The 26,119-nt window shown below is 37.3% G+C and overlaps 1 protein-coding gene across 1 annotated transcript in view; it reads left to right on the forward strand.

Moving 5' to 3' along the window:
- Nucleotides 1–8,427: 8,427 nt before the first annotated feature.
- The window catches only part of WEE2 (WEE2 oocyte meiosis inhibiting kinase), a 28,475-nt gene continuing 10,783 nt past the window's right edge, over nucleotides 8,428–26,119 (forward strand). Inside the window, 8 exon segments of the mRNA XM_069461670.1 lie at nucleotides 8,428–8,769; nucleotides 13,463–13,659; nucleotides 15,470–15,521; nucleotides 18,660–18,832; nucleotides 20,019–20,140; nucleotides 24,319–24,465; nucleotides 25,134–25,241; nucleotides 25,445–25,530. Coding sequence (XP_069317771.1) covers nucleotides 8,428–8,769; nucleotides 13,463–13,659; nucleotides 15,470–15,521; nucleotides 18,660–18,832; nucleotides 20,019–20,140; nucleotides 24,319–24,465; nucleotides 25,134–25,241; nucleotides 25,445–25,530 — 1,227 coding nt within the window.

Raw genomic sequence — 26,119 nt, forward strand, 5'->3', positions numbered from 1 at the left:
AGAAGGGAAATAAAATTTGTTTCAAAATCACCAAGCTGTCTTGGTTCCTCAGCATCCTTCTCTATTCAGGCCCATGTTTGTCATGTAAATAATTCCTCATGTCAGGTCCCTCCAGAGCCCCCTTAAGGGTACTGAGGGGCTTGTGGGAATCATTTTCATTTTTTATCATTATGGCTATATAATAGTTGTATATCTTTATAGGGTACATGTGATGTTTTGATACAGGAATACAATGTGAATTAGTCAAATCAGAGTAATTGAAGTATCCATTAAGGCACTTAACATTTCTTTGTGTTAGGAACGTTCCAATTCCACTCTTTCAATTACCTTAAAGTATACCCTAACTTATTGTTGATTATAGTCACTTTGTTGTGCTATCAAATATTGTTCATTCTATATAACTGTCTAACTATATTTTGTACCCATTAACCAACCCCACTTTATGTCCTCCTTCCCACTGCCCTTCCCAAACCATCATTCTACTCTCTGGTTTCATGAGATGAATTATTTTTAATATTTAGCTCCCACATATGACTGAGAACATGCAAGATCGGTCCTTCTGTGCTTGGCTTATTTCACTTAACATAATGTTCTCCGATTCCATCCATGTTGTTGCAGATGGCAGGATTACATTTTTATGGCTACATAATATTCCATTGTGTGTATGTACCACAATTTCTTTATCCATTCATCCATTGATAGACACTTAGGTTGATTTCATATTTTGCCTATTGTGAATAGTGCTACAATAAACATGGGAGTGCAGTTATCTTTTCAATACACTGAATTTCCCTCCTTTGGATATTTACCAAGCAGTGGGATTGCTGGGTCACATGTTAGTTCTATTTTGAGTTTTTTGAGGAATCTCCATACTGGTCTTCATAGTGGTTGCACTAATTTATATTCCCCCCAACAGTGTATGAGGGTTCCCTTTTCTCCACATCCTCACCAGCATTCATTATTGCCTGTCTTTTTCATAAAAGCCATTTTAACTGGGATGAGATTATATCTTACTGTAGTTTTGATTTGCATTTCCCTAATGGCTAATGATGCTGAACATTTTTTTCATATGGCCATTTGTATGTCTTCTTTTGAGAAATGACTATTCATATCTTTTGCCCACTTTTAATTGGATTATTTGATTTTTTCCTATTGAGTTGTTGGAGCTCCTTATGTATTCTAGTTATAATCCCTTGTCATATGGGTAGTTTGCAAATATTTTCTCCCCTTCTGTGGGTTGCCTCTTTACATTATTGATTGTTTCCTTTGCTGTGCAGAAGCTTTTTAGCTTGATGTGATCCTATCTGTCCAATTTTGCTTTGGTTGCCTGTGCTTTGGGGGTATTACTCAAGAAGTCTTTGCCCAGACCAATGTCCTGAAACACTTCCTCAATGTTTTCCTTCAGTAATTTCACAGTTTCAAGTCTTATATTTAAGTCTTTAATCAATTTTGATTTGATTTTTGTATATGGTGAGAGATAAAGGTCTAGTTTTATTCTTCTGCATATGGATATCCAGTTTTCCTAGCACCATTTATTGAAGAGACTGTCCTTTCCTCATTTTATGTTCTTGGCAACTCTGCTGAAGATAAGTTCACTAAAGATGTGTGAATTTATTTATGGGGTTCTCTATTCTGTTCCATTGGTCTATGTGTCTGTTTTTATGCCAGTACCATGCTGTTATGGTCACTACAACTCTGTAGTATAATTTGAAGTCAGGTAATGTGATTCTTTTGTCCTTTTTGCTCAAGATAGCTTTGGCTATTCTGGATCTTTTGTGGTTCTACATAAATTTTAGAATTATTTTTATATTTTTGTGAAAAATGTCATTGGTATTTTGATGGGGATTGCATTGAATCTGTACATTGCTTTGAGTAGTATGGACATTTTAACAATATTGATTCTTCCAACTCATAAGCATGGAATATCTTTCCATTTTTTTTACATACTCTTCAATTTCTTTCATCAGTGTTTTATAGTTTTCACTATAGAGACCTTTCATTTCTTTGGTTAAATTTATTCCTAGGTATTTTATTTTACTTGTGGCTATCATAAATGGGATTACTTTCTTGGTTTATTTTTCAGATTGTTTACTGTTCACATATAGAAATGGTACTGATTTTTGTATGTTGATTTTGTATCCTGCAACTTTACTGTATTTATCAGTTCTAATAGTTTTGCTGTGGAATCTTTAGGTTTCTCTAAATATAAGATCATATTGTCTGCAAGCAAGGATAATTTGACTTCTTCCTTTCCAATTTTCTTGTCTGATTGCTCCATCTAGAACTTCCAGTACTATGTTGAATAACGGTGGTGAAAGTAGGCATCCTTGTCTTGTTCCACATCTTAGAGGAAAGGCTTTCAGTTTTTCCCCATTCAGCATGAAACCAGTTGTGGGTCTGCATATATGGCTTTTATCATGTTGAGATAAGTTCCTTCTGTTCTTAATTTTTTGAGAGTTATTTATCATGAAAGGATGTTGCATTTTATCAAATGCTTTTTCAGCATCAACTGAAATGATCATATGATTTTTGTCCTTTGTTCTATTGATACGATGTTTCACATTGATTGGTTTGCATATGTGGAACCATCCTTGCACCCTGGGATGAATCTCACTTGATCATGATGAATAATCTTTTTAATGTGTTGTTGAATTGTTTGCTACTATTTTGTTGAGATTTTTGTATCTATATTCTTCAGAGACATTTGCCTATAGTTTTCTTTTTTTGTTGTGTCTTTGTCTGGTATTGGTATCAGGGTGATACAGGCATCATAGAATGAGTTTAGGAGTATCTCCTCCTCTTTAAATTTTTCAAATAGTTTAAGTAGGATTGGTATTAGTTCTTTGAATGCTTGGTAGAATTCAGCAGTGAAGCCATCAGTTCCTGGGCTTTTCTTTGAGGGGGGACTTTTTATTACTGCTTCTATCTTGTTACTTATTATTTCTTTGTGCAGGTCTTGGATTTCTTCCTGGTTCAATCTTGGTAGGTTGTATGTGTCTAGGAATTTATACATTTCTTCTAGGTTTTCCAATTTATTAGTTTATAGTTGCTCATAGTAGTCTCTAATGATCTTTTGGATTTCTGTAGTATCAGCTGTAATGCCTCCTTTTTCATCTCTGATTTTATTTATTTGTGTCTTCTCTCTTTTTTTCTTAGTCTGGCTAAAGGTACGTCAATTTTGTTTATCTTTTTGAAAAACCAACTTTTGTTTCACTGATTTTTATATTTTTATTATAATTTCATTTACTTCTGCTCTGATCTTTATTATTTCTTTTCTTCTACTAATTTTGGGGTTTTTTTGCTCTTGTTTTTCTAGTTCTTTGAGATGCATTGTTATGTTATTTATTTGAAGCTTTTCTACTTTTTTGATGTAGGTATTTATTTCTATAAACTTTCCTCTTATTACTGTTTTTACTGTATTCCATAGGTTTTGATATGTTGTTTTTTCATTTTTATTTGTTTCTAGAAATTTTTAAATTTCCTTCTTAATTTCTTCACTGACCCACTGGTCATTCAGTAGCATATTGTTTAATTTCCATATGTTTGTATGTTTTCCAGTGTTCATCTTGTTATTGATTTCTAGTTTCATTCCATAGTTATAAGAGAAAATACTTGATATGATTTCAATTTTTTTGATGTTTTTAAGACTTATTTTGTGGCCTCACATATGGTCTACCCTTGAGAATGATCCATGAGCTCAGGAGAAGAATGTGTATTCTGCAGCTGTTGGATGAATTGTTCTGTAAATATCTATTAGGTCCCTTTGGTCTATAGTGTAGATTAAGTCTAACATTTCATTGTTGATTTTCTGGATGATGTGTCCAATGTAGAAAGTGGAGTATTGAAGTCTCCAGCAATTATTGTACTGGCATCTATCTCCCTCTTTGGCTCTGATGATATTTTCTGTATATGTCTGGGTGCTCCATTGTTGGTGCATATGTATTTATAATTGTTATATCCTCTTGCTGAATTAACCATTTTATCATTATGTAATGACATTCTTTGTCTCTTTTTACAGTTTTTATCTTGTAATCTATTTTATCTAATGGAAGTATAGCTACTCCTGCTCTTTTTTGGTTTCCATTTGCATGGAGTATCTTTTTTCATCTCTTTACTTTAGTCTATGTCCATCTTTATAGGTAAAGTAGGTTTCTCACAGACAGCATAGAATAGTTGGCTCTTTTTTAAAAAATATATTCAGCCACTCTTTGTCTTTGATTGCAAAGTTTATTCCATTGACATTCATTGTTATTATTGGTAGGTAAGGACTTACTACTGCCATGTTGTTATGTGATTTCTGGTTGTTTTGTGGTCCTCTCTTCCTTCCTTCCTTCCTGTCTTCCTGTGTTAAAAGTTATTTTCTCTACAGTTTGTTTTAATTTCTTGCTCTTTACTTTTTGTGTAACTCTTATATGTTTTTTGAATTGAGATTACTATGAGGCTTGCAAAAATAATTTTATAACCAATTATTTTAAACATGACAACTCTGCTTACAAACAAGCAAAGAGAAATCTAGCAGAAATTCTACCCTTTAACTCCATCTTCCTCCCACTTTTTAACTTTTTGGTGTTTTCATCCATATCTTTTTATACTATCTATTTCTTAAAAAGTTGTTGTAGTTATTTTTGATAGGTTTAGTCTTCCTTCTCAAGATATAAGTGATTTATATACCACAATTACACAGCAATAGAGTATTCTCTACTTGTGTACTTACTGTTACCAGTGATTTATATACCTTCAGATGATTTCTTACTGCTCATTAATATCCTTTTCTTTCAGATTGAAGAACTCTTTTCTAGCATTTCTTGTAGGACAGGTCTGGTGTTGATGAAATCCCTCAGGTTTTGTTTGTCTGAGGAAGTGTTTCTCCTTCATGTTTGAAGGATATTTTTGCAGGATATAATATTCTAGGGTTAAGGTTTTTTTCTTTCTGCACTTTGAATATGTCATGCCACTTTACCCTGGCCTGAAAGGTGTCCACTGAGAAGTCTGCTGCCAGATGTATTAGAGCTCCTTTATATGTTATTGTTTTCTTTTTTCTTGCTTTTCTTAGGACCTTTTCTTTATTGGTGACTTTTTGGAGCTTGATTGTTAAATGCCTTGAGGTAGCATTGTTTGGGTTAAATCTGCTTGGTGTTCTATGACCTTTTGTACCTAAAAATTATTATCTTTCTCTAGGTTTGAAAAGTTCTCTGTAATTTTTTCTTTGAATAAAATTCTACCCCAATCTCTCTCTCTCTACCTCCTCTTTAAGGCCAATAACTCTTAGATTTCCCCTTTTGAGGCTATTTCCCAGGTCTTGCAGGCATACTTCATTCTCATTTATTCTTTTTTCTTTTTTCTCTTCTGTGTATTTTCAAATAGCCTGTCTTAAAGCTCACAAATTCTTTCTTCTGCTTGATCAATTCAGCTGTTGAGAGATTCTGATGTATTTCTCAGTTTGTCAATTGAATTCTTAAGCTCTAGAATTTCTGTTTGATTTTTTTTTTTAATTTCAATCTCTTTGTTAAATTTCTCTAATAGGCTTCTGTATTCCTTCAGTGTGTTGTCCTGAGTTCACTTAGCCTCTTCAGGATAGCTATTTTGAATTCTTTGTCTGAAAGGTCATCTCTCTCCATCACTCCAGGATTGGTCACTGATACCTTATTTAGTTGGTTTGGTGAGGTCACGTCGTCCTGGATGTTCTTGATACTTGTGGATGTTCGTTGATGTCTGGCCATTGAAGAATTGGGTATTTATTTTAATTTTCACAGTCTGGGCTTCTTTGAACCTGTCCTTCTTGAGGAGACTTTCTAGGTATTCAAAGGGAATTCAGTGTTGTGATCTGAGTCTTTGGTCACTGCAGCTGTATCAGCACCAGGGTGCCCCAAGCCTAGTAATGACTCTTGCAGACTCCTAGTGGTACTACCTTGGTGGAGTTGGATAAAATATGGGAGAATTCCCTGGATTACCAGGCAAAGCCTGTCACTTTTTTCCCTCACTCTCTGTGCTGGGCTGCTGGAGTTGGGGGGCAGGGAGTGATGTGGGCACTCCCTCATGGTCACACCTGAAGCCAGCCCAGTCTCACCCAAAGCCTGTGGTCACTGGCTGGCTACTTCTGAGGTTTATTCAAAACCCAATGGCTCTCTAGTCAGCAGGTGGAGAACTGGAGAATCCTGCCAGGACTGGTTCTTTCCCTTCAGGGCATCATGTTTCCTTTTGGCCCAGTATGGATCCTGAAATGTCATACAATAACTAAGGCCTGGACTCAGGGTCTTCAGGAGTCTACTTGGTACTTAATTTTGTTATGGCTTAGCTGGTACCCAAGTAGCAAAACAAAGTCCTCTGAGCTCTTCCCTTTCTTTAAATGGAAGAGGACTCTCCCTGAGCCAAGCTACCCGAAGTTGGGGGAGGGGTGACACACTGGCTTGCCAGCAGCTGCTGGTGTCTCACTAGGTCACATGCACCCTAGGTCCTCTGGCTCCCAGCCAGCACAGCCACAGGAATTGCCCAAAGACTGCTGCCTTTGTGGCCTGACTGCCTTAAGAATTAAGTCCAAGCCCCAGGCTACCTTTTGTCAGCCAGTGGTGGGGCTAGACAGAACTTAGATTTGGAAGTGGAGGAGTTCCCTCTGGCCAGGCGGGTCTAAATGCTCCCTCTGTGGGCATGGGCAGAATTCTGTGTTTCCCGTGCCAGGGTGGCACTGAGTATGATGCAAAGCCCCATAGTCACTTTGCTTAGGGGTAAGAGGTGGCATAGGCAATGCAAGATTGTCTTTTCTGCCTTCTTCAGCACCCGTTTCCTTGATATAATGTTACAACTAGGTAGTACAATTGCTCACCCGAGTTTTGGTTCTTCTGAAGATGCTGGCTTGAATAGACAGTTGTTGAATTTGTTGTTCATGTGGAGGGATGATCACTGGAAGTTTCTATTTGGCCACCTTGCTCGACTTCATTTTCATTTTTCATGGACTGCTCACATGGTTTTCTTTTATAAAATGATATCAGTGAGTTTTTTCTTTTTTATTTGATATACCCATCCATTGCATAATGATTATCACAAATTAACATATCCATGCCTACTCATGCTGTTCATTAGATCCCCAGAACTTATTCATATTATAACTGAAAGTTTGTACCCTTTGACGGCCATCTCCCCATTTCCTCTACCCCTCCAGACCGTGATAACCACCATTCTACTATTTGCTTCTGTGAATTCAACTTTTTTAGATTCTGCATATAAGCGACATCACAGAGTACTTGTCTTTCTGTGTCTGGCTTATTTCACTTAATAATGTTCTCCAGGTTCATCCATGTTGTCATAAATGGCAGAATTTCTTTTTTTATGGCTGAATAATATTCGTGTGTGTGTGTGTGTGTGTGTGCATATACACCACAGTTTTTTTAATCCATTCATCCATTGATGGACACTTAGCTTGTTTCCATATCTTGGCTATTGTGAATAATGCTGCAAGGTACAAGGGGGTACAGATATCTCTTTGAGCTAGGGATTTTTTTTCTTTGGATATATACCCAGAGGAGGGATTGTTGGATAATATGATAGTTCAGGTTTTTTCCCCTCCAAAAAGTTTTTACCCTTTCCATGGGGGCTGCTCTGAGAAAGAAATTAAATAATGTATATTAAAGATAACAGTAAGAAAAAAGCATTTTACAAAAGAAGGCTTTTTTGCTAAGAGCAATTGCTATTTTAAAGTGACAACTATCTGCATGTGTTGCTGATCTTTCTAGTCTTTCTTTTGTCAGTTTAAAATTTTGTACCATTCTCTAGGAGCTGGAACTGCTAATAGCTGGGAGAGGGAGGATACCTGAATTAGTGCAGGTGTGTTTGGCAAAGAGCTAAGGTGTGTCTCCATCAGGGATATGAACTCCAGCCAAGATATGTTAGAGGCTGTTTAAGGATCATTATGATAGCCAGATGATGCTAAATTCTAATTACCGGCTGCTAGCCACTGGGTGGGTGAGGTGTAGAAGGGAGAAGAGGGTGATATTTATAAATGGCAGGTGTAAAAGGCTGAAAATAATTTCTTTCCAGTAATGACCTTCTTCCCAAATTGGTTAATGAGTATTTTTAAAGCCATGCTAAATTAAAGAAATCCAATTTTCTCACTAGTATTTTGTAGTACATGGGTTCAGAGAGACTCTGTGGGGTATCTAGAAAGGTTCTACACATAAATTGGATTTAATTGCTCAAAGAGTTACTGGAGCTTTCTTTAATCAGAATGGGAATATGGATAAGCTGAGGTCTTACAGATCTGTGGTACTTAAGGGAGAAAATTAACACTGTGTCTCATAGCTGTTAGTTGATAGAGGGAAAGGCAAACTAGCGTTGTGAAACTTGTTGGTTAAATTCTTTTTTCTCCTCCTGTAGATTCATAGTGTTTCCTTCTGATAGATCATCGTGCCTATGTTGTAAAGCTCTTTGGCTGATATGGATGACAAAGATACTAACAAAGAACTAAGGCAGAAATTAAACTTTTCCTGTGTTGAAGAAGAGACTGAGAATGAAGGGCTGAAGAAAGCACAAGAGAACAGCAAGGCCCAGAACCAAATTCCAGAGAAGGGTGAAGTTCAGGACTCGGAGGCAAAGCTCACACCACCCAGGACTCCCTCTCATAGACGTGAATTTGACACATCTCAGGAAACAGATAAAGAAAGCCCAGATCAGATTTTGAGGACTCCAGAGTCACACCCTCTCACATGTCCTGAGACACCAGCCCAACCAGACAAAAGGAACAAGCCGCCACACGGTGACAGCCCCTCTACTCCCAAAGTAAGTAAGTTGTGGGGAAAGAGGGACCCAAGTCGCCAAGCTCTGTTTTCCTTCAGTCCAGCTGCTAGAGAAACACTCACTTATATGTGATCAATTTACCTCACAGGCTGCATATATCCTTAATTATATATTTATTGGTGAAAATGAACAAGAGCTTAAAGTTACCAGAAAACAGAAATAAATGTCTTGCCAGTTGTCTTCTGAAAACCATTGGTGCCAGTAAACTATTTGCTATTGGCCACAAATAAATCTTGGGTAGAAAAAAGTTCCTAGATAAAGAATATTGGAACTGGAAGGCCTAGAGCCCCACCTGTGCACTTTACATCTGAGACCCCAAAAGATAAACTATCTTATAGTTCAGCCGATGGCAGAGATAAGACCAGAAACCTGAACTTTGGGGTTTAGTCTATTCTTTCCATTACACCAACTGGTTCTATTTTTGTATGATTATTTACTGATATTTCCTAATGTAAGAATGTCCACATTCACTATTTGAACATACTCATAACTCTTTGCTACTGCTCTTCCTAGAAGGAACTCCTTTCCGCTCCTTGTTCTAATGAAACACAGGCTCTTCTATTATACATGAGCAAAGAGGAAACTTGTTGACACTTTAAACTGAGCATGACGAAGAAGCAAAGGTTCCTAATAGTAAGCAGATCACTTTATTCTTGCTGGGATCGGCCTCCTGTTACATCAGTCATATTATTAAAGCCTGGATTGGGGCAGGCTTACCCCTAGTGAACTCTGGTGCCAGGGTGTGTACTTCCTAGTATAGGTATTATCTCTGCTTCCTGCAGGCTCAGCTTGAGGTACTTAAGATCATCATAATAACATCTATGACCCTGACTGCAGCACAGTCATTGTCAGTGGGTCTCTTTAGTACCTGCTGAGTGTGGGTACCAAGTCTACCAGGAAACACTAAACTTCTTGTCTGAACTGTAGACAAACTAATATGCTCAGGTGTCCATCTGCAGGTCTTTCCATGCTCATGATACCAACCAATCAATCCTCCAGTTATTTTATGAGAACCCACTGTAGGTAAGGAGCATAAAACACAGTCTATTCCCTCAAAGAGCTTACAATCTAGCAGAGAGAGAGAAGTTTTGCCAATACACACTATATGATAAGTGCTTCAAGAGTGGTCAGAGTTCTCTGGGCAGATTCTCAGTGGAGTGATCAGGAAAGAAATAGAGATGAAGGAAGTCTAAGAAGGACAATGAAAGTTGGTACGGTTTTGATATATGGTGGAGAATGGGCTGAGAGAATGCGGCTCTAAGAGTACACAGAAAAGAAAACATGACATAGTATGTACACTCCATTCATTCGATCGCTCATAGCTTAACTGAACACCTTGATGTGTTAGCAGACCCTCTGCTGGCACAACCAATTCACTGCCTTCAGAAAGTGTCCCCAAAATGAATAAACAACCAAAACCATGAAGTTCAGATCATGTGTGCTAGAGGACTGGTGAGCATGATGAGATGAAATTAGGAATTAAGTTTCAAAATATCAGGGAAGACTTTCCAAAGAAAGTAATGTTTGAGAGAAGTCTTAAAGGATGATTTGGAGTTAGCCAGGAAAAGAAGGGAATGGGAACTCCAGGCAAAGGGAAAAACATCCACCAAGTTATGGAGGGGAAAAAGCATGCTATACTTGGGAAACTGCATGTTATTCAGTGTGACAGGGTCTGTATGTGAGAGTGTGCAGGAGATGGGGACAGAGTATGCAGGCAAAAGCTAGATCAAGATTTTATACTGCAAGTGTTGAGAGAGCCATTAAATGGTTTTGAGTAGGGGCATTTTTGAAAAATAACATTTGTTTATAGGATGGAATGGAGCACAAGAGAGCCTGGAGGCAAGGCACTATTCATAATAGTTCTGTTGAGAATGGAGAAGGGCCTGTACTAGGACAGTAGTGGAGAAGGGAAAACTGAGAGATGTTTAGGGATTAGTAACTGACTTGATGGAGGGGTTAGACAAAAAGGAGGAATCTGGGATGACTGATGTTTCTTGCTTGGTTGACTGAGTAGATGGTACCTTGAATCAAGACAGGTGACACCTGAGGGTGTATAGGTTTGGAAAAAAGCAGAGATGTGGTGTACATAATTGGATAAATGGGTCTGGGGCACAGGGAAACAACAAAAGCTGGAGACCCATATTTGGATATCCATATTTGGAGATATTCATATTTGGATATCTATTATTAGTATATAGTATTTCTTTTTAGGAAGCTGTTGAAGGCATGGGTGGGAATAAGATCATGTAGCCTGAGTGCCAGAATAAGAACAGTGGCCAAGTCAGAAATCCTGGATAATGCAAAGATTTAAGGGACAGGTAGAGAACAGGGTTTGGGAGGAAAACTGAAATAATAATTGAGAAAGTACATACTTCATGAAAATATAATTTGGATCAAGGTCAGAGGAGGCTGATGATGATTGTTATGCTGAAGACAAGACTATATAGGAAAGAAGAATTGGCTTAATTCAGCCTTGTCCAAGGGATAGAACCAAAAATTATGTGAAACAGATTTCAGTTCACTATAAGGACTGCCTGGAAGAATCATTTAGAGACAGAAGAGTATCTTTAGGAGGTCGTAAGATCCCTGTGGCTAGAAGAATTGAACACTAGTTCATGACCACTTGGTAGGAACATTGTAGAACATTGTAGATCCAAGCAGCAGGGGACTCATTGTACCAATTGGGCCTTTAAAGTCCTTCCTAGTTCCAAGACACTATGATCTTGTGTCTTTGTGGAAGGTTGTCTTTTCCTCTGACCATTTTTAGAAGTCAAGGAGCTATCCTCCAAATTTCCCTTACTTCCTTTGATCACCTGTGCTAGAGCTGCTACTTATGGAATTATCTATACTCTTTGGAGCACATTTATATTCTCACCTTGTGTCATCTTTCCAGAAATTTCAATGTGCTTTACTTCCAGGAAGAACTTCCTTTCATATTTCTTGTCCCAAACTATGTTTTTTAGATTTTAAAAAGATTACCCATATTTCTACCATTCTGGCTATAATGTCCATATTAATATAAGATCCTTCACCACATCATAAACAGAGCTCACAGATTCTTGGCCTTCGTATTTCCAGACTAGAAATTCAGATATTGTCTCATAGGAAAATACTTTTCTTTCTTTTTATCCGAACATTTTCTAGGCCCATTGTATTTTCCCTGAGGTATGGCAACCAGAACTATGTGCAGCGTTCCAGGTGTAGGTACCCTACTTTCATATGCGACAGATGGCTTTTACTTTCCATGAGATAATCAGCATTACAGGAAAACAATTCTCAGAGAATGATTTACTATAACTCTAAGTTCATTTCCTAATTACATTAATAACTGATAAATATCATTACATAATTTTGCTTATTTTGAACCAATACTCATTCAGTCCTTAAGCTAAACTCACAGAAAAATTGTGAGTTTGTCAGTGAGGGCTTTGTTCGACCATAGCCCCCTGGATTGTTCACCCTATGATATCCAAGACTTATGTAAAACCCTTTACTCTGGCAATGGAATTTTTTCCTTCACTTAAAAAGTGCGGCTACTATGCGTACTCTATAGTTTCCTTTGTTTCTGTTTGAGTATTTATAATAAGCTCAATATTCATTCTCTGTAGACTCACATTATTTAATGAAGCATACTGTAGTCTGGTTTCTGCTTCTACACTGAAAAGTCATGGGCAGAGAGTATCAAAACAATGGAATTCTTTTAGAAAGAGTCCCACATTGCAATGAGTATACTGTGAGGTTCCACCATGGCCCCCATGTGGGCTATTGTACTCCTAAAATCTATAACACAGGTATTCCTCTGGCCCTTGACACTTGGGTTATAATGGCATTCTGGTGTCTCATGATTCTTTGGCTTTTCCCTTTACCCTTTGGTTTAGTTCTGGTTAGGTTTAGGCCTATGTCCTCTTCCTATACCCCATTTGGAGTGGTCAGTCCTGCATATTTGTCTATTTGTTGGTAGCTATTATAATTATAGCTTCTGCAAAGCCCTGAATCTTAAGGGGTTATTTTAGAGTACTGTTTTTCAATCTTTTTACCCCATTTCATGGAGCTCTTCTCATTTAATGCTATATTTTAAATGAAATTAAAAACTTACTTTTTCACATTTAGATAGTCCATGAAATCTTTCCCTTACAAAGTGATTACTTCTGAAATACTGAACTTCTAATAGACTATGTATTCCCTAAGAACTGGAATTTATCTCTGTATCACTCAGTATCTAGTGCATCTGCTACTTAGTAGGCACCAAACAAATACCTAAATGAATAATTAGGGGAAGTTAAAGTATAAACTGAGAACCTAAAGACCAGATCTTCTATAGAGTCATTTTTGTTTGTCTAAACTTAAATGTCAAATCTTTAAAAACCAGAGGTAAGACGATAATTGGTGGTTTTCATAGCCAGCTAGCAGAACTGCCCAGGGGAAAGCGGTGGAGCTTAACAAAAGTACAGATTCCTGTGTTGACTCATGAATCAGAACATCTAGAGGTAGAGACTGAGATTCTGTAGTTTTCACAAGAGGACCAGTTACAATGCAACTAGTTTGCCCTGAACCAGGTAACTTCTAAGGCCCCTTTTAGCAATAACATTCTTTGGCTCAAATATTAACTAGCTAACTGATACAGAGCTCTTTTTACTAACCTTCTTCTGATTTGCCTTTTGTCCTCCTCATTCAGAGCACACTGAGCCACTTGGCGATTTCTCCAGCAGGGAAGCTTCCCTTCAAAGGTGCTAAGCATTTGAAGGTCACACCTGTTCCCCTCAGGAATGAGATGGCCTCATTGGCTCTGGTCAATATTAATCCCTTCACTCCAGAGTCCTACAGAAAATTATTCCTTCAATCCAGTGGCAAGAGGAAAATCCGAGGAGATCTGTAAGTGTACTGTTGCTTATGACTTTTGAGAACCGACCTTACTATAGTCAAAGAGTAAGAGGAAAGAGTTAAAGAAAGATTACTAAGAATTCTATTTGAATGAAATTGGTATGTTTACATATTCTCCCCGCCCTAAATGTCAATGCTGATTTTTAACCTGCTTTGGCACAGAGATTCTAACATCTTTCCATTCTGATGTGTACTTGTAGATGTCTTCTCAGGACAGAGTAAACAATAGATCTCCAACTTCCATTAGGAAGTTAAATGGGCAATGAAATTGCATTCCAGGGGTCTCCCCTGGTTAATATGAGGCTAGCAGTTGGGGAAGGTGTAGTTCACACTTCAAACGGTATATTGCTGCTTTGAGTCTAGCTTGTATGGTGATAAAAGTTATAGAGCAAGGATTTGAACTTCTCTGTGGGTGATCGAAGATTGGCTGAAGAGAAAAAGATGGTGTTGCTTCCAGAGGTGCTAAAGAACGGAAAGCCAAACTGCACTATTCCACACAGGCCACTGAATGGTAGAAATCATCCAAATAAGGATTGTGTATGTTACTCAGGGATATTACTATGTCTATTCAAGGCTTTTTTATAGACTGGAAGCACCTCTCAAATGGGGCAGTCATTTATGTTCAAATGTACTCAGTAAAATAAATGGACTGCTAATACTCTAAGCTCTGCAGAGCACTGACTGTGTTATGTTGTTTCTTTGGAATCAATGACTATGTATTAACCAGTCTTGTGGCCAGAATAGGTTTTCTCAACACTATCTGCTGAGTCTTAAATAAACAGGACTGTAGCACAAGTACACCCACCTACTTTGGTTACCAAGAATTCTATTGGTTTTAGCTCTTTAGGAGTCTTTGTAAACCATTAGAATCTCAACTGAAGCCAGCAAAAAAAAGGGGGGGGGCAATGAAAGTGGTAACTTCAGTAACATCACTTAGTGGTTTTGGTTTTGAGAGGGTATTTTCCCCCTTATTGTGGTGGTATTTTATACAGTATTAGAATGGAGTATTACATTTAAGTCACAAATATCCAGCATCAGCTTATTTCCATGAATGTAGTGCCCTCTGCCATTTTTACCTTGTACTTCTCCAAAAGAAAAATCTATATAGCTGGCTGAAATCTTGCTTACGGATCCAGAATACAACTACTCATGCCAAAGAGGATGTTTGTCAGTGACTTCAGCTTATTGAAAAGTAACTGAAAATACCTTAGCCAGGGTTAGAGCTGATTCTTCTCTACTTATAGTCTACTGTGAACTGAGTACAAAGCTAAATTCTGGGGCTGGGGGTGGTATTGGGAAAGTGGAGTGTAGCAGTGAAGAGCAAATACCTTGGCATCAGACCTGGCTCCAAGTCCAGTTCTACCACTTACTTAATTATATCACCTAGAGTTATTTAGCCTCTGTATGCCTTGGTTTCCTCTTTTGAGGATAATCCCCACTTAACAGTTTCATATGCGTTCTGTACTCTCTTGCCTCCAGCTTAACACATGGTGTTCTACTTGCCTAAAACCCTCCTTTCCCTTAGCTAGTTTCTACTCATTCTCAGCATCTTAGTTTATGTATCCTCTTTTCTGGGAAAGCTTTTTACCCAGAATAATTAATTGGGTGCTGTCCATGGTATCCTTGATAGCTTTTCCTGCCCTAGGTTCTCGTATTGAAATTTGCTGGTTATCCCTGCCTCCAAATATAAGTCGAAGAGAGGAAGGAATTGTCTTATTTTCTTTATAATCCCAGAACCTAGCACAGTACCAGGTTCAATAAGTGTTAATCATACATTGATATAACTTGTTTTTTCCTTAAGTGAGGAAGCTGGTCCAGAGGAATGCAAGGTTGAACAAGGGCTGCCTGCCAAGGTGAGAATGGTTTTTTGGTCCAGCTGTCACAACATAGGCATTTTATCCTATTGTCTCCCTCCCTGGCCCCTTTGCCTCCCTCCCCTGGCCCCTTCTTCCCATTTTCCCCCTTCCCCTTTCCCTCTCTACTCCGTGTTCTCTCACTTTTGCTTGTGCGCTCTCTCCCTCACACACACACACTCTCTCTCTCTCTCTCTCTCTCTCTTTACAAATGCTTTACAATTGCAGTTGAATTTGTCTGGACTCCAGTCGGGGTCTATATTCTTAGCTAGTTGTTACTTTGCCAGGCAGTGTCTGATATGTATATTGCTGAATCATTACCTTAGAGTATTTTTAAATTAAAGATTTCTGCTTCTGTCTTTGATCTGTAGAAATATTCTATACTCCTGGAGTAGAGAAGTGAAAGGAAAATCGAGGTATTTTTGGTCTCAAAATGGAAAAATGGAATGGAAAAAAAAGGGCATAGAGCCAGACATTTCTATGTAAAACTTTAACTCTTAAGTATGCCAGTATTTATTGATTTTTATAATGTCCACAATCCCTGCTCTACTATCCCTCATTTGATAATCTAACCTGAGAAAACCATACTGTAAATATTATCTCCAGAGATGTTTACTGTAATAGCAAAAAAAAAAAAAGGGGGGGGCAGGGCTAAATGCCTGATAATAGAAGAATGGCTAAGAGTTAATTATAGTTTTAAATCAGTGGAATATTAAATTGCCACTAAGATGTTTACAATATCATGAAAACATGCCCATAGTCAATATTCAGTGTACAAAAAGACTCAAAATTTTATATGCTGAATGATCACAACTCTGTATGACACATTGATCACAGAATTAATTAGATGGAAGTATAATCACTTTTATTTCAATGTCTTTGAATAGTGGGAACTTAAAGTTTGTTTTTTCTTCAAATTTCTAAAATTTTCTGAAGCAAGTTTTATTTTACTTGCATAAATGTGTTAATATGTTAAAATGTTAGCACTTGGCTATTGTAAACATCATAGGGAAGAAAGCCACTGGCTTAAGCTTTCTTTCACATGCAAATGTTTCTGACTTATGGTTTCACTATTTACCTTTGGATTTTATTCCTGACTTATTTTATAGCTTATCTCTTGGTTTCAGATAGAAATGCCAAGAATATTTATTGAATATTCAGTATGTGCAAAGCATTGTATTTAGTTAGACCCTTTAATGAAAAAAATCTATATGAAAGTTATTGTCCAAGAGCTAAGACCTTTGAAATTTCAAAACAATCTTTACACAAATGTGAAGCTATAAGATGTATGTATTTGTCAGTATATGTGTATGTACATATGTGTAATATGTATATAAATACTCATACATGTATATATTTAAAATCTATATGGAGGCTTAATAAAAATACTTATTGTAGGAAGCCAGACTTGAGTAGAAGAGATAATATATTAAGATAATCCTAGGTGAAGGAAATAAGTAACTTTTAATGCTGTGAAGGCAGGAAAACAGGTTTCATGTATGAGAGGCTGGTGAGTGGCCAGGGAGGATGTGGATGGCACACTGGTTTCTTTACTATCTGAGGGGAGGGTGGTGAGGTAGTGGGTATGCAATTGGTAGAAGGCCTTGAGGCCTCTTATCAGAAGCTCGAATTTTTCATGGGAAACAATTAGGTATCTCTAATTATATGGTATTATTTTGCAAAAATAACTCTTACTATTAGAGGAATTGGAGAGGAGCTGGTAGCTGTAGCAAATTCAGACATGTAAGAAACACAGCTTGAGACTGGCTAAGGGCACTGAAAATTATACATCTTGCTTTGGAATAGATCTTGGATTGGAATTAGATGTTGAAAATGAAGAGGTAGTAAGAACCAAGATTTTTTCAAACTCCTAAGGTTAGAAGAGGAAAAGTAGTCCTGATTGGGACACTGGGAAAAGATGCGGCTGGGCGCGGTGGCTCATGCCTGTAATCCTAGCACTCTGGGAGGCCGAGACGGGTGGATAGCTCGAGGTCAGGAGTTCGAGACCAGCGTGAGCAAGAGCAAGACCCCGTCTCTACTAAAAATAGAAAGAAATTACCTGGCCAACTAAAATATATATAAAAAAAATTAGCCGAGCATGGTGGCGCATGCCTGTAGTCCCAGCTACTTGGGAGGCTGAGGCAGGAGGATCACTTAAGCCCAGGAGTTTGAGGTTGCTGTGAGCTAGGCTGACGCCACGCCACTCACTCTAGCCCGGGCAACAGAGCGAGACTCTGTCTCAAAAAAAAAAAAAAAAAAAAAAAGGAAAAGATGCCATTGGTAGAGAAAAATCTGCTTGGATTTAGGTTCATATACATTTATGGAGATTTTGGTCATAATAGTTTACTGAGAATTTACTATGTGCTTGGCATTATACTAAGATATATATTACATAAAATGTATGTAATATAATGTATATTATCATATAATACTTAAAAGAACTACAGTGTATATTCTCATATAATATGTAAAAGAACTCTGAGGAGTATTGCTATGATCTTCATCTTACAGAGGAGAAAACTTTAGGAGTTCAATGATTTGCCTGGGGTTATTACACTAGCTGGGCAATGAGTGATGTTGCCAGTTGGCCAGTAGGGGGAGTGGTCGCTAGACCTGAGCACACATTCTGAACTAATCAATTTAACAATTTTGTTCCCTAGAGTAAAATTTTCGGGAAAACAAAGAGTACCTTTATTCAACTTGAGACGGAAACATTAGCACCTAAATTTTGTGATAAGTAGAGAAGGGAGGTCTTTTAAAAAAAAAAAAACACCAAAAAACATGCTCCCCTCTGCTCCCAGCCATTCTGAGGACAGTAGCTCTGGGTGTGAGAAGATATGTCCCCTGTAGGAACATATAGAGAAGAATAATAGTATGACCAGATACAGAAAATAATATTGAAAAATATGTGAGAGAAAGGTCTGTATAGAGCTGTATGGAAGGTTATAGAGAACACAAAAGGTACTCTGCAATTGGGGAGATTCTTGCTACCATAAATATTGACATAGATAGCATTCATTGCATTTGCCCCAAAAGTCTTTTTGAAAGCTTAGATCAAGTTAGGAATGTAATATGGTTCAATTTTATTGCTCACAATATTAGAATTATTCTATTTTTCTTTTTACTAAAATATTTTAGAGATGTGTGCTACGAGAAACCAACATGGATTCCCGCTATGAAAAAGAATTCTTGGAGGTAGAAAAAATTGGGGTTGGTGAATTTGGCACAGTCTACAAGTGCATTAAGAGGCTGGATGGATGTGTTTATGCAATAAAGCGCTCTATGAAATCTTTTGCAGAATTATCAAATGAGTGAGTACCTTTGAAATGTACTAGAAGTACAAGCTTGGGTTTGGAGAGCTGGTTCTTGTCAAAATATTTTAAATGATAGCACTGATGTCATTAGAAACATTTTGCTTGCTTTTAAAAAAAATCAACCCCCTCATTGTATGTTGTCTCACATTCATAACCTTTCTGAGTTTACCAGATCAGTGATAAATTATTTCCTAAAATATAACTTGATCATTTCAGATCATGTTATATTTTTTGTGGATCTCTTGGCTTTTACTTTCTACTGCTGGTTTTACTGCCTTTTTAAAATGAATAGCTTTATGGAATGGTCTTCTGATGTCCATTTAGTTCATCAGAAACATTGCCAAGAAGGAAACTCACTGGTTTTTCTCTAGTTTGTATTAATGACTTCAATAGTCAAGTTTCAGAGACTACACGCTAGGAAAAATTATTAACAAAAGTTTATATTTCATTCCCAGAACTAACTGTTTCAAAGTTCTTCCTTGATCACAAGGAAAACACACATTTTCAGATTCAGCCAATGCTTTTAACGAACTGGGAAGGTAAACTACTTAACATGTGGAATCTGAAATTATAGGCTTACAAATTTTTTATTTTTATACTGAAATTCATGAAGTACTCTGTTCTGCTTTCCTTGTGTTGGGCTTTCCCATCCCATAATGAATGTCTCTCCCCAAGGCTGTTCCTGTGACTACATCATATTGGCTGAGTTTAATATTGACTCTAACGACTCTTTAGGCTTCAAAGAGAAGATCAAGGGCCCATCACAATATCCACAACCACATGTATGGTGGCCTTCTTGTTAAGCCTGTTATGGTGTTTTGATTTTGATACAATGAAATTAGGACCTGAAGCATGTCTGCTGTTGAGGCATAACCACCTCAGGCTCCTCTTTACATATGCTCCATTAAAATAAAAAAATTATGGACTTTGGTACCAGGCTGACAAAAGTTCTGGTCTTAGGTCTACTACTACCAGTTTGACTTTGGGCCACTTACTTTCTAGGGTCTTCATCCTTCCCAGTGTATCTTACAAAGTAACTATGAAGATTAAATGAGATAAAATAGTAAGAAGGCAGTGAGTGCTTGATAAATGTTTTGCCATTGTTAATAATATCCTGTCTTTTAAAAATGTTTATGTACATTATCTTGATTTCCACCCCCTTCAGTGCGTTTCTGTCTCTTAGGAATTTGGCTTTGCATGAAGTCTATGCTCATGCAGTGCTTGGGCATCACCCCCATGTAGTGCGTTACTACTCCTCATGGGCAGAAGATGACCACATGATCATTCAGAATGAATACTGCAATGGTAAGTAGGCGGACTGATATCTACCAGGAGGGAGATAAACTTACAAGTCTTCAGAAATGAGTTTTGCCACCTCCTCACGTTTATGCCAAGCATAGCAGAGTTTTACCTAGAAAGTCTGTAGTATAGTCTTACTTGGAAGCAGAGAGCTGGAAAAAATGGGTTGAAAAGAAATTTTCAGGCTCATATATTATGTGTTTCTTTCAAAGCTGGTGTGTAGCTGTTACATAGACGCTATCACTCCACTCACACTTAGCACTTAAAGAGAAAACTTTTACCTTAGTGATTTAATGGTAAGCCATCCTTTTACTATTTACTAGGTATTCTGAAAGATACAAGCCATGGTCTCTATCACTTCTTGCGAGATGGGAGGTAAACTTTCTTCATCATGCATTGATTTGGCATACAGACAACTTTTGATTGATTTTCAAGTGGATTCCTGAGTTGGTGGATTATTCATGCTTCTTGCTGCTTCTTACCTTTGAGCTTTAGTGTTCTCACCAGAGTAAGGGCATGGAGCCAGGGAGCTGGGACTGAAACCTGGTGACTTCAAATGTATTCTTCTGAGACTTCAGAACCATACATACATAGGAACCAGTAACACTGGTGTCTGGGCTGCTTCAGATCAGAAAAGTATCCTTTGGTTTAGCATATTTATAATATATGATCAAAGATCAACAGAACAGCAGTTAAGTGTTTAGTCTTGGAAATAATTTTCATCAAAATTTTCAGTGGTAATATAATAAAGCGCTATAAGTTGAATAGAAGCTTGCTTTTATTTTAGGAGTAGCAATCCATATTCTGGCCACAGCAATTGTTGATAACAACACTCCTCTCCTTCATGCACAACCGCCCTGAGTTTTGGGGGTTTTTTTTTGTTTATTTGTTTGTTTTTTAAATAGAACTATAGCTTACAACCCGAGTTTCTTTAATAGTACAGTCTGTCTTTTCGTAATACTTACAAACACCCGATGACCCTGAGTATGTATGTCCAGCCTGGCTTTTGAGGCTAGTGTTAAAGCTCCATCATTATATAAATAAGCAAACAAGTAGGTAAGTAAATAATGTGAAATGCTAGAAATATAGAAAATGGTACACACATCCTACAAAATAATTATTTGGCATTTCTCTTGTTTCCTTATAGACAGATGTCCTTGTAGCTTTACCTGTAAATGCTGTAGGTTTCTTTCCCTCTTATAAGCTTATCCCAAATACTTTTTTCTAATGTCTCTCTGGAGAAAAAAAATGAATCCTTTCCTTATACTTATGATTGAGATGCAGAGCCTTTTCTTAATCATCTTCTCTTCTAATTACCTTTTATTGCAACCTGACATTCAGTATTATTTTTCCTTTTTCTCTCTATAGGGAACACTGGTTTTATTTGCATGACTTTTAGTCACTAACAAAGAAAGATATTATCAAAGGGTGGCACGTGTGTGGGGGCGGGTAAGAGATGGAGGGGAGAAAGGAGTAGAAGGAATGAAGGAATGAGGCATCAGCTACTCTGCTACCTTATAAATACTTTGGACTTACTATCTTTTTTTGGACCCACCATCTCACCTCTGCCTCCTCATGCCCTTCCCTCTCCACATCTACCCTTTTCCCTAGCTTATCATAACAGTCAGGCTGAAACAGGTACAGTTATGATTTTAGCTTAGATTGTAAATTAGATAATTTAGAAACCTAGGTCGTAAGTTAGATGACTATTGTTAGAGACGAGTAGTATCTAATTTTCCCTACTGTCCTCCTGAACCCAGAACCAATCGAATGTTCCCTCCTTCCCACTCTTGCCAAAATCCCCTACAAGTCACCTGTGGGTCAGCCTCAGAAATCTGAAGGATCTCCAGTAGTAGGTTAGTTCTGCAACCCCCAGGATTCTGATTCAGGATTGGACTATTCATCGCTCCCTAAAGGCAGTATTTTCTTGTAATAGCTTCTGTCACTGAAGGTTGTATAAATCATGCTCAGGATGGTGGTTCTTACATTTGTTTGAATGATGTGACATCCAGAAGTCAGTGTTCTCTGTGGAAAACCATGAATATTAGTTATATTTTTCCACCAAACAAGAAACAACTCTACCAGCAGAAAAGTATGCTTGTGTTATAGATAGCAACATAAAATATTGTGAGAATGCAAATGTATGAACCAAATAGCCTGTTGAATTACTGATCTGCTTTACATTTTATTGTTAGAAAGCATTTTCTATTTGTTTTGTTATCTGTTAGGCCACATTAGCAGAGAGGAAAAAAGGTATATCCTTAGGGTTTTTTTCCTTTCTGTCAATTGGGTAAAGTTGTTATTTTACTATTTTAAGGTAGGAACTCACAAAGATGGCTTGAGAAGAGCCTTCCATGAGCCAGATGTTTCCTTCTTGGGTACAATGCTTACAGTGACAGTAGCCATCTCCAGGTAGTACTTTGGGTTATGGAGTTAAAGCTCCAATGTGGCTGAAGAGATTAGTAGGGATGAAGCTCACAGTTCACTCAGTATACCTATGTCCATAAACACTTCCTTGTTGATGCTGTTTACTAAACAGCAGCTCATTAAGCTCTCATAGAAGAGGCAGACAATCAGCTTTTGCTGTAGCAAAATCAGGATATTCTAACACTTTTGTGTAAATGAGTACCTTTCAGTTATATTGTTAGCTATTACTTGGCTAACTTTAATTTTACTTACATAGCTTCTAGGTATATACAAGTAATGCTAGCACTGCTTTAGTTATCCTTACCAAATACCTCTGGCTCTTCAGAGAATTAAAAATATCTCTGTTTATAATCCAAAAGAACGTATTAAAAATTCCTAAGTACTTCCAGGATGCTTTCCTTCCATACCTTTCAAGGGGTCCTTAACTTATTCTTTCTTTCCCTTCTGTTGCCATGTTAAGCATTCCATTCAGAAAATATTCATTACATGCCAGGCCCTGGGAGTGAAGATGGATTAGATATGGTCCCTGCCTTTAAGGAACACCCAAGCTAGTAGGGAAGCAAGAGTTCCAATGGATATAGCCTTCTTCTTTCCTGTTGACAACACCTCATAGCCTCATCTACAAACTTCATCTTGGAGTGACTTTGTTTTTAACAAACTCTAAAATGTTCTCTTTCCTTATCCTTTCTTTCTAATTAATAAGTGTGTAGTACTTATGTAGTATATAAATTCTTTTCTAAGAAGACTCCCAGAAAAATAACATTTACTGTAGCCCTCCCTGTGTTTCTGAAAGGGGCTGAATCTTCTCCCCTCTGAACTTAATTATTTTAGCATGAGAGATAAGTCTTTAAATTCAATTTTACACAGGACATTTTAAAATACTAATTTCCTCAAAAATTCCATTACTCTCTCAGATCCTGTTGTTCTGATATGTACTTGAAGGGTGGAACTCTATGGGCAGTGAGAGCTGGGACTCTATAATTTGAAGGACCTGACAACGAGTGTTAATTAATAAAGTGTTCAGAAGCATTCTAAATACCTTAGAATCAAGATCAAGTAGTTATACGAACCTATTTTTTATTGGTAACAATGATAAATCAAGACAGTTTACAGTTCATGTACAAATAGTGTAGCTCAAATAAGATTTAGGTGTATATAGAGCATTTATATTTTCCTTGGGTAAGCAATCATTAAATGTTCTGACTTTATGATTTAGTTTTAATTAAATTAGACTTAGCATCAGTTACATTAAAATTACTAACAGCCTATAACAAGTAGCCTGACACTGATGTGGAATTAATCATTGCCCCCAATGGTAGCCATATGACTAGGCCTGATTGACCTTCTGGTTAATAATTAAGTAAAACTTTAAAACTGTTAGTTGGCACATACTTGAAACAGTAGGGCCATATACTATTGGATACATGAGGTACTGGCATTTTCTTCTTTAAAAGCCCTGTAATTCTTTCCAACATGTCTGCGGTATAGATAGGGGCAGATATTATTATGCTTTGCAGAGACACTGAAGTAATCTAGACTTGTTGGATTGAAGTAATTTATGACAAATTTATTGAATACAGTACTATGCCATTTTATATAAGGGACTTGAGCATTCCAGGATTGTATCTGTGGGGAGTGGGGTGTCCTGCAACCAGTCCCCTGAGGATGTAGAGGGCCAGTTGTATTTACTATGCTCTCATCTGTAAGACTCACATCTTTTCTCCAATTCTGTGAGGCTATTCTTTGTTCTTTCCCAGGTGGGAGCTTGCAAGGTGCTATAGCTGAAAATGCTAACTCTGGCAATCATTTCCAAGAGCCAAAACTCAAGGATATACTTCTACAGATTTCCCTCGGACTTAAGTATATCCATAATGCTGGCATGGTGCACATGGACATCAAACCCAGTCAGTATGATTCCCTTCAGCTCTTTTTGCCATATTTTGTTGTTTCCATACCATCATTAAAATCTGTGCCTGTGTGTATATCAAGTGTCAAAGAGAGTATTTGCTAGCAGAATCCCTTTCTTCCATTTGTTTCTCCTAAAAAATTAAACAGCTTTAACCATTTCCCCCTTGAGCCCAATGGACAGAGAGGAAAAAAATCTTGCCTGTATAGTGAGGACAAAAAATAAAATTAGGTATTTAATTTACCACATAGGTAAATGATAGCATGTTAGATACAACCTAATTGTTTTACTACTAGTTCTATACTCTAATTCAGCATTGATTAAAGTAAGCAGAAATGAATGGCTTTATCAATCATTGGTTTGAAACCCAAGGACAAATTCTCATTATTATATGGTATTTGTTTATTTTGAGACAATAGTATCTTGCCACCAGCTTCTTCAGAGGATGGGGAACATATGAAGTCAGTTTAACTTAAATATCTCTTAGTAATCACTGGCTGCTCAGAAGTGATGTGAGAGATTTCATAGATAAAAAGAAACCTTAGTAGTCTTGCTATGTCCACACAGAAGAAGAAAAGAGGGAAGTTGAATGTCAAATATAGAAGAGAATCTTTGAGGTGAAAAAACTTAGGAATCATTATTTACCTCTATTCTGTATTTTTTCAGGTAACATCTTCATTTGCTACAGGATGCAAGATGACTCCCCTGGAGTCTTAGAAGAAGTTGAAAATGAAGCTGATTGGTTTCTCTCTGCCAATGTGATATATAAAATTGGTGAGCTTGCCTTATGCCCCTATCAGTATATTATTATGCTATAAAACTTATAATAGTGACTCATTTATTCCAGTTTTAAGAAAGACATGTTTTTCAAATTTTTTTACTTTTTTTGTTTCCTCCTCTACTTTGAGAAAATAAAGCCATACTTTTAAAGAGCTCTATTTCTTTTTTCTCTTTTGTTTTTTCTTATCTTTCTTTAGGTGACCTGGGTCATGTGACATCAATAAGCAAACCCAAAGTAGAAGAAGGAGACAGTCGCTTCCTGGCTAAAGAGATTTTGCAAGAGGTATAGATTAGGGAAATGGAGGGTGTCATATAACTCATTGAACCTTTTGACCCTCAAATGAAGGCTCACAGTGCAAAAAATGAGAAGTGTGTATTTATATAATAACTTAAACTTATCTTTCCCCATTCTGAATGGAGACCAAAGATAAACTCTTCCAAAAAATGTATGAGGAAAGCTGGGTCAGTTAAGGATGAATCAATATTTATACTGTTCTTTCTAAAGGTCCTTTACTGTTTCTAATATTTCTTAGAATTCCTAATCTCATGGATTAACTACTAACCCTTTCCCTCAAGTCCATAGTGGTCTAGCCCATATTTATCATGCTATTATCCTTCGGATAGCACTACCAGCTCTGGTCATTGAAATAACTGTTAGTCATTGCCCATCTTCTACAATGTCTGTTGAGTTAGGCCTAGGAAGGATATAACTTCCTCCTGAGTGATAATAAGGAAAAAAATGAGTCTTTCCTTACCATGATCAGCCAATCTGTGCACCAAGCTTTTTTGAGCCTGACAGAGCAAAATGGCAGAGCAGTGTTAATCAGGTGGTTTGTGTTCTGTGTATCTTCTCTTGAAATAAACCACTAACT

This window comes from Eulemur rufifrons, chromosome 29 (assembly GCF_041146395.1).
Source record: "Eulemur rufifrons isolate Redbay chromosome 29, OSU_ERuf_1, whole genome shotgun sequence".
NCBI classification, from domain to species: domain Eukaryota; kingdom Metazoa; phylum Chordata; class Mammalia; order Primates; family Lemuridae; genus Eulemur; species Eulemur rufifrons.